This window comes from Halyomorpha halys, unplaced genomic scaffold, assembly GCF_000696795.3.
Source record: "Halyomorpha halys isolate HHAL.00 unplaced genomic scaffold, Hhal_1.1 Scaffold908.1, whole genome shotgun sequence".
NCBI classification, from domain to species: Eukaryota; Metazoa; Arthropoda; class Insecta; order Hemiptera; family Pentatomidae; genus Halyomorpha; species Halyomorpha halys.
This window is the reverse complement of record NW_027115706.1, coordinates 663,239-673,148: the sequence shown is the minus strand read 5'-3', so window position 1 is coordinate 673,148 and position 9,910 is coordinate 663,239. Positions and strand designations below refer to the sequence as shown.

Sequence of the window (9,910 nt, the reverse complement as noted above, 5' to 3'; positions counted from 1 at the left end):
TAGATTTTTAAGAAATTTTGCTTTTTAAAAAGCTATATCTCGAGAACTATTGGACGTAAATAGCTCTTTTAGAGCTAATATTCCAGAAAATTTACTCTTCTTTTAATAATGTTCTCTTAGATTTTCTAGTTTTGTTGGTAGTTTTTAAGATATAGAGCTCCGAATGAAAAATCAATGTTTTTTAAGGTTTTGAAACAGCCACCATTTTTTAATCTCCCTCCCTTGGGGGGGCAATACTTGGCAGACTCATCACTTTTGACTAGTAACTATACATAGTTTTCATTGAAGTAATCAAAAATTGGGGTGAGATAACTGCCTTTTTTTTTCTTCTCGGCTCGGGAACTACCAACAATGAATCTGACTCAGTTGAGTCCATCTATGAAGCAACCTATTCAAAATCGATTTAATTTATATAATAAGGTTATATTCTTCCTAATTAATAATCTTTCTTAAAGGAAAGTGTTCAGAAATCAAGGAAATTACAGATGTAATGGAACTAAGGTAATGACGGGAAAGTGATACATACCAATAACTAGTTTAGTATTATTTTTTAGTTAATATTCCCCGCTCCTGTCCAGTTAATGAATGCAGAAAAGATATGTGGCAATTCAGAGCTTTATTCGGACTACTTATAAGTCATAAGTTGAGCCTGAACCTAGCAAAAACCAAGGTCATTCTCGTCGGTTCGAAACCCTTCCTTACTATCCACTATTACCATCAACAACATACCTATCCAGTTCCAAAAAACCTAGGAGTCACCTATGATTAGTACCTAACATCGAATAGCCTCATTCTCCAAATAAATCGAAAACCCATCTCAGTCCTAAACAGATCCTAAGATCCAGTGATTTATTTCCTCGAAGTACCTGTCACCTTCTGGTAACCTACCTTATTCTCCTACATCTCGACTACGGATGACTAATATACGGAAGACTGAGTATTGAAGAAATGAGACTGCAAATATTAATGAATAGCTTTATAAGATTCATCTTCGGTATTCCCAGGCGTTCTGATATCTTTCACTACAATTCCGAGCAAAGCTCTATCCCAGTATCCGGAGACAATACCTCCTTGGCAAATTTATATTCCAATCCCTAATAACCCAAAAACCTTCCTATAACATGGACCTCCTCACACTACGATTATCCATACACCAGCTATACACAAGATACCTACCAACCAATTTGTATTTCCTTTCCCATTGAACCGCCTCCTTTGAAAAGTCCTTTGCTGTTCGAGCTACCTCATTTAGAAACTCCTTACCCATATACATCCATAAAGCTTCCTCCTTAATATTATTCAAACGCCAGTTATACATCCATCTTCTTGATTATATATCTTCCATGAACTTTTAAATACTAAATATCAACATAAGCTTGGCTAAATCTCTATCTTTTGTTTATATTTTATTTACATAAATATTGTAATAGTTTTATTTAATTATGTTCAAAATAAGTTAAAGTGGCATAAAATATGTTAAAATAGTTCCATATTGTTATTCTTAGGAGACGAAGGTGTCCCAGAACTAAGATAGATTTTCATTTTACTGAAAATAAAATACACGAATTGGGGTATTGCTACAGAGGCAAAAATGAGAGAGAGGGCATGTTTTTCTTTTTTTCGTTCATAATTCGAAAACGACCGATCGTACCTTAAACCATTTCGTGTAAAAAATTAAACATTAAAATGCGGAAGAGTAAATTTACAAGATTTTTTTTTTTTTTAGGGTTGTATAAACTTTTCAAAAGTAAGTTGGTACTTATTGGTATCAACTACCATAAATAAATACCAAGTAAATACCAATCAAACCAAAGTGAAATTCGATGAAATTACAGTAATAAACTACTGTTAAAATTGTCACAGGCAATTAATAGTAATGGTAATTATACTTTAACAAAACTTAAAATAACTTTTTTCTTAACATTCTTTTCAAAGCAAATCACTATAAAAATATAAGCAGTATAGACAAAAAGCGTCTTGCGATATGAATCTGTATACTAAATAAATATCTACGTATATGTGCTTGCACTTCTTAAATTAAACATTTCCATCAGTATTCATACATAAAAAAAGGGTAAAACGTAAATTAAATGCAGTGGTCTACGACATTGTTTGAGAAATAAACAATGGAGCTGAAATGAAACTCACCCGAACAAATTTTATGAAAACATCAATTACACCTGTCTTAAAGATAACATTTCTACAAAACTGTTAGAGCTATTACAACCTAATTTGGTTTGAAATATAAAATAATTCTTTAATTATATTTTATTCAATTTCTTGAGACTGGTATTTATTTATTAAATAAATCAAATGATATCCTTGTTTAGTCTCAACAGTCTTTATTTTATCAATAGTCCAACGTTTCGGCCATCCTCAAGGACAATCTACACATTTAACAGCTTATTAAACATTCATAAATGGAATTTGGTCCGGGTGCGGTTAAACAAAACTAAAATAGTAAATTGGTGTACTATTTTTATTTGAGCCAACATTTCGCCCCACGTTGCAGGGCTTCGTCAGGGCTGTTATGACGTAAGTCAAAGTCAGAGTGTATACACGTAACTCAAAACGTGTATTTCGTCGAAAACTTGAATTCGAAATTTTTCTCGATTACAATACTTCATTAGTAAGTGAAAGTTAAATTATAAATAGATTATCGCTAAAATATTCCGAAATAGTTAATTCATTAATAAAGTAACAATGTTTATTTTTTTTAAGTCTAATTTAATGTTAATTTCTAAAAAACAAACTTTAATTTCTATTTTTTTATCTTCTTTCTCCCATAGTTTATGTTCTTTTATTTTTCTAAACCATTTGTCGTCACCTTTATACACGTTCCTCTCATAATTTTTTTTTTACTTGTAACGTATTCTCACCTTCCGGTAATTTCGTTATCTTTGTAATATATTTTTTAACTCGAAGTCTTATGCATGCGCCGCTGAACTCATTTAGATTTCCGACCACCTATAAGTAGGTGAGTTCGATGTTTTATTCTCTTTTTCTTATTTTCTTTTACCCGCTTCTCCCTCTCTATTCTTTTCTTATTTTTCCTTACCCACGCTATTAGTTATGTTCACCACGTATTATTATTGTCATATTCTCAAATCACTTCTTTTATCTAACTTAACTTTATATTTTGTTACTTAATTCTATATTCATATTTATTTGTTTTTGGTTTTTTTTTGCATTATTTAACTTTATATTTATATTTCCTTAATTAATTTATTTTACTTAAATATTTATTTACCTATATATACGTTTTGTTTTCCACTACTTTCATTACTTTATTTTTATTAATTTTTCATTCTGTACATTTTTTTATTTTAATTATTCTGTAATTTTTTGATTCATTGGTTGTCAACTTGCTCTTTGTTCTTAGCCCTGATGAAGGCTGAAAATTCTGGTCGGAACTTTGGCATTATTAAATAGGTTTTTCAATATATTTGTGTTATTTCCTGACCGCACCCCCAACCAGCTTCTCCTCATATATAAATTCATTAAAATTAAACTGCTAATCCTAGTTTTTAGTTATTCTATTTTCTTATTTGTTACAAATGAGTAGTGGATAATTATTCAAACACTTAATTTAAACTATAATTCAAATAAAAATGTATTAATACGCTTCAGAGGAACAAAGGAGATGACAAGAAGTAGTTTCATGAAAGACAGCAGTCAGTGATGGGCGAGAGGCAAGATGGGCGGTAAGCCTTGACCCGCCTCCCACAACCACCCCCGTATAGCCTCAATGCTCCTCACTTCAAAGGCCAGCTCAAATTAAAGTTGATCACCCCGAAACCAACCCCTAAAAATAACCGAACGAAATCATCAACCTCAAATCAGCAAATATTTTTTTCCACTCCTTATAGCATAAAACTAACATTTGAATTCGTACCCTGAATAAAAATATATACATTTTGAGCCAAAGGTAATAAGAAAAAATATATAAATCTATTATATTATTTCAAGGACAAATCTAACCCTGTTTAATTTTCTTATTCCATTATTTATTATACTCTTCGAGCTAAAACGAGCTCATCATAATAATATAGAACAAAATAATATGCACTATATATAAATAATTGACCATATGACCAAGTGGTGCCAATCTTTTGGGTTAATTGTCTCTTTTTAGTATGTTTTTCTTTCTAAATAGTTCGATTTTAATGTTCAGTCTTCCAAATCGAATTGTTTGTGTTGTTAGCCCACGGTGCCGCTCACATTTTATTGTCTTTAAATGTCACCAGAAGCAATAACTTTTTACTTTCCACAGTCAGTATATGCATTCATTCAGACACGCAAGTCGAAAATATGATTTATTACTAGAATTTATAATAAAACCCAAGAGTGGTTCACGTTTCTGCAAGGCAATAATTTATTTTTGGTATTACTACAATTGATGTGCTCCCTCTAAAATGCTAATAACTACAAAATCAAAACAAACAACACAATTTTTCAGTATAAAAAGTCTCTTATGACGTAATATGGGTATTCTGTTGATAATAGCAGTCCTTATTGGTATTTCAATTCGGTCATAAGTAATATACTATCGGTCGGAGCGGTTCACATTATCATTAAATATAATTACTAATTAATATATTACTAAGTCAAGACCTCACCCTATCCTCCCACCTACGGTTCGGGGATAAATACTCTTTTACTGATTCAGTCATCAACACTACACAACCCTTTCAGTCGCCACGATGCTATATTAAGCATATTTTGTGGTAGACTAAATTGTCCATCCGACTCACCCTGGTCAGTATTCTACAATGACGTTTTGACCAAATATTCTAGCGGGGAGAGAAAACAGGCATAACGAACAGTTCCTCAATTTTTTTAGGCGTAAAAAAAAATAAAAGTCTTACCTAAGACCCAATTGAAATACCAATAAGGACTGCTATCTTATTGCCAACAGTACCCATATTACGTCATAAGAGACTATTTAGAAACAAAAACAGACTAAAAAGAGACATTTAACCCAAAAGATTGTTTATACAAATAATCAAATAATTAATTCCTTAATAGCAAATAAATTACTGAACGGGCTATTTAATGTTATTAATTACTAAATTAACTAAACAGTAACCAACGGTAACAGGCAAAGTCTCATGTAACATCGATGAAATAGTAAATCAGTTCAGATCAAAATTGCCTTGAAGGTAGAGGCATTGCGGCCACAACTTATTGGGAACGGGTAATGAAAATCTAAATTTTCTGAACAATTATGTCCAGATTTCCCAACTTACTGAAGCTTTGGGGAGTATTCCTCGAAATTTCTCATTTTCCTAAACATTTTTGGAATACTGTCCTCTCTAAATAAGGTTAATAAGCAATTTTGAATACAATAATCTTTTTGAATAATATTTAACCAAAATTATCGCGGTTTGAAGAAGGTTAAAATTTCCCAACTATTTAGTTTTTCGAATTATTCTAGGAAAGTCCCCCAATCCTCGTAACGATGTTCCTCTGCTTGAGGGATTTAGTTCGGGGAGCTAGACTTTTTTTCTCTACCGCTCGTTCACGAGTCTAAAGAAAGCCAACCAATTATCGCCAAAGCATTTAGTATGATTAGCTTCACTAATAATAGATGTTTTTGCTTTATAACCCTCCTTTATTCACCACAGCGATGAATCAATTTTTTTACTCTGTGCTACTATGTATAAGCGGAATGTTTTTTTCATGGAAATGAGACCAATGTCCAAGTTATCTATGCAGAACCATAGCACTCTAGTTTCACCACTGAAAAGTAGTCCTTCCATTCTAATTTTTATAATTGTGAACGTTCTCCATAAGATATTGGAACATAACATAGGTTATAACTTAAATTTTTAGAGAAATTTTAATATTTTTAATCCAGAAAGACAAGATGGCCTTTGCCAGTCCTTTTTGGCCAATTCTTTATAAAATGTCAACTTCCTCTACTACCTAGGAGTAAATGAAGCAGGTACATTAGTCTGCTCAATTTTATTTTTTATTTTTTTGGTATGCTTTCAAAACGATGATTTTTGAAATATATTTTCCTCAGCCTCTAATTCTAAATGCAAACTTTTCGATTTCCTAAACCACTACAATTTTTTTTAGGAAACTCTAATGGTAATAAAGCTGTATGTTCATAGTTGATAGAAATTTAAAGATTTACTACAGATAACTTCTAGGTGAACTGTCAAAAAACCGAATTTCAATCTGCATGACGAAATAAATTGACGACAATAAAAAAATATCAAATAATATTGGAATGATGAGCTGTCTCTATTTAGTGATTATTTTTACTTTATTTTACCTATATACGGAATATGTAGTAGAAGGTATTGCGATCGTACAAAATTTCGAATTCGATTTTTCAATAAATAAATACAAAATACAAAAAAGTTTTAATAATATCCTACAAATAAAATGTTTTCACTTTATTTGAGTTTCTACTAACTTCAATCAAGCCATAATTTCTTTTCCTCGACTCTCAAATCAAATTATGTTTTATCTAATGGTCAGGTTGTCTTGGAAAAAATCTTCAGAACGAAATAAAATGCAATATAATTATGGAGAAATCATTAAAATACTTTTCTTTGATGAAATCGATGAAAATTATAGGGATAATTTAAAATATAAACATGAATATCAAATTTTTAAAAAAATTCGTTTTAAAAAATATACAGAAACAGTGATTTTTTAATAAAAATATTGGAGACATTTTTACTATTACTAAGAAAATTAAATCATTCTTATTTGGACTTACCAAAAAAAATTCAGAATGACAGGAATTTAAGCTCATTGCTTAAAAAGGTTAATGGATTGCATAAAAATAATCAAACTAAAATAAATTATTGAAGCTGACAAGTATTTGAAGAAGCATGCACAATTTCTGAGGTTCGATATTTTTAAAAACAAAATATAATCACATAAAGTTGATATTTACCTTAATTATTTAACATTTTTTATATTTTATCTCAGATTTTGGACCTACCGATTTATGTTTTAACTTATTTCTTTTACCTTATTTATTCATTTAAGTATTTCTTTTAACTAACTATTTGTTTAGTATATGGACGAGCACTGATTGTAAAATTATTGTTATATCATATGAATATATGTATTGTATCAAGTCTCATCATGGATTGATTGGCATGTTGCGTATTGTAGCAACCCAATGTATTTGGGCAGCATGGCTAAATAAAGAATTTCTCTCTTAGCTACCCCTATCTAAGAGATACCCTATAATGTTTAGGATGTTTATCAATTATTCTTTTGATGATTACCTGTCATAATTATTCCTTCATTTTCAATCACTTTTTAAAGTTCAAGCTAACGTCACTTACCTGAAACAAACATTTTTTTTTTATTAGTTAGATATAAATACATAAAATAAGGAAACATAAGAAGCTGTTACCTCATATTATAAAACTTTTATTTTTATTTTGATGGTTATTAATTAGTTTCATTATAAAAAAAATACTTTTTATAAGTTATTTTTAAACTTTTATTATTCAAACTTAAAATAAACAATTTTATTATAATTGAAAGATTCAAACTTTATCTTCATTTAGTAATAATAAAAATGGATAAATATCAAATATTAAAAGAATTTGATTTTGTAAAATTATTTTTCTCGGGTTATAAATAAACTTCCTGAAATAAGGGCGGTAACACATATACACAACATGCCATTAGAAAGTCAGAGATCTTAGAAATATTTATATTTATCACATCAAGTCGTATAAGATAATGGAGTGTGATTAATAATTAAAATAAAATGTTTAAGGTTAAAACACATTCTGGCGGGCGCAGAACGGTTTTTCCCAACGGGGTAACAAGTGAGGTTAGAAACTGAGACTGCAAAATCGGATGCAGTCGAGTCACCGATCCCTTCCAATCCAATTCCTCAACACTGATATATACACGACTTATCTAACTTTTCTTCTGCTTATGAGCAGGAACTAAGTTGATACTGGATACATTGTTTCACAAACAAAGAATTTCTTATTTAAAATAACATCTATTGAAGAATGGTGTAAAAACTGGAGAATCAAAATAAATCCTGACAAATCCCACCAGATCACCTTTACTCTCCGTCGTAAACCTCTGTCCTCCTGTCCTACAGTATCCTTTCTAAATACACCACTAATGCCTGTTGAACAGATTCGATACTTAGGACTCCATCTTGACAAGAGACTTACTTGGAATCCACACACAAGACTGAAACGACAAGAAACTGCTCGTAGATTCCGATTGCTACAACACTTACTTGACAAACGCTCTAAACTTCCCATTCACTACAAAAAATTAGTATACACTACAATAATCAGACCAATTTGGACATATGGAATTGAGCTCTGGGGCTCCACCAAACCATCAAATTCCTCCCGCATCCAATCGTTACAATCCAAAATCCTACGTAAAATCCTTGATGCTCCTTATTACGTCACAAATAAACTCATTCACAAAGACCTTAACATCCCATTCCTTGCAGATTTGACCCAAAACAGATATGCGTCATTTCATTCCAAACTCCTTAACCATCCTAACCCATTAATTCTTAATCTTTCATCCTTAACAATCCCTGATAATCCTCCGAGGCGTCTGAAAAGAAGATGGCCACGGGACCTTCTAATTTAAATTAATGTTTGAAGTACCACCAATGGGTGGTTCCTTCTCAAGATTTTCAAGTGTATATAAAACATACAACATATTTACCTATTGTATTATTTTGTACAGTTGTAAATTACATTAAAAAAATAATTTAAAATATTCGCCTTCTAAGATAGTGAGTGAAGGGATTGCTACACACCAAACAAGATTATTTTTCAATAAATGTTTTAAAAAAAAAAATTAAATAATAATATAAAAATACATATATTCTTATTTGGTAAGAAAATATCATAGTAACATAGAATCATACAATATAGGAAAATACTTGATTTTGTGTAGTAATTGGGAAGAAAAAAATTCTGCTATAATAACAATAAATGGAATATAAAATAAATACAGAATATATGCAGCTGAGTGAAGATGCAGGCAACTAAGGCACTGTGGAGATGCAAAAGAGTGCTCAAAATATAGAACAAGAACCTCCAAATCATCAAGAAATCATTAAGAAACCATTATTAAATAAAGATATCATAAAGAAACCATTTTATAAAGATATCATTAAGAAACCATAATTATATAAAGACATAATTAAGAAACAATCATTAGATATCATTACACAAACTAATTATATGTTAGGTTAAACCTAGAAACCCATTTACAATGAATCCATTTTAATTTTTCTTTTATCAAATTTTTTGTATTAAAGATTGGAGAAGTTTGTCGGGGGGGTGCAGTCAGCAAAGAACAACATAAATAAACAAAATCATTTATTTATTTTATGCCGACGTTTCGACCTGAGTTTCAGGTCTTTTTCAGGGATTATGGCGTAGAAGGTAGGCCTGCAACTCAGATCGAAACGTCGGCATAAAATAAATAAATATGATTTTGTTTATTTATGTTGTTCTTTGCTAACCGCACCCCCCGACAAACTTCTCAATCATTAATCTACGGTCAACTATCTACACCTCTTTTTGTATTAAAGAGTAAAATGTGACTCATTAAAAGCTTCCCTTTTTATTTTTCACACTCCTATCAAAATTAAATTTTTCCAGAATAGCAAAATGTTTAAACGTTAATTTAGATTTGTTTTTAAATTTATTCAATTTTTACTTAATTATTAATTATTTTTAACAGGTACAGCGAAGGTCCTTATTGTTCTTTTTCAGGGCTGTGCTAAAATTTTATTTTATTCTATAAAAAACAACAACTAAAATTACTGCTTTCTCATTCAACCCTCAATATCTTTTAAACTACCTACCTCACCAAAGAGATTATTAACATCATTTTTACAGTAGATTAAATATTCTAAAATTTGAGTCCTGAT

At 30.4% G+C, this 9,910-nt stretch overlaps 2 protein-coding genes across 3 annotated transcripts in view; one reads left to right on the top strand and one right to left on the bottom strand.

The window, feature by feature from the left end:
* LOC106687019 (CD151 antigen) overlaps positions 1–9,910 on the top strand; it is a 60,965-nt gene that overhangs the window by 41,983 nt on the left and 9,072 nt on the right. The window lies entirely within an intron of this gene.
* The window catches only part of LOC106687020 (pseudouridine-5'-phosphate glycosidase), a 39,636-nt gene continuing 36,846 nt past the window's right edge, over positions 7,121–9,910 (bottom strand). Inside the window, exon 10 of the mRNA XM_014430666.3 lies at positions 7,121–7,316. Within this exon, the coding sequence (XP_014286152.1) occupies positions 7,284–7,316 (33 nt within the window). The 3' untranslated portion in view covers positions 7,121–7,283. The remainder of the gene's footprint in view (positions 7,317–9,910) is intronic.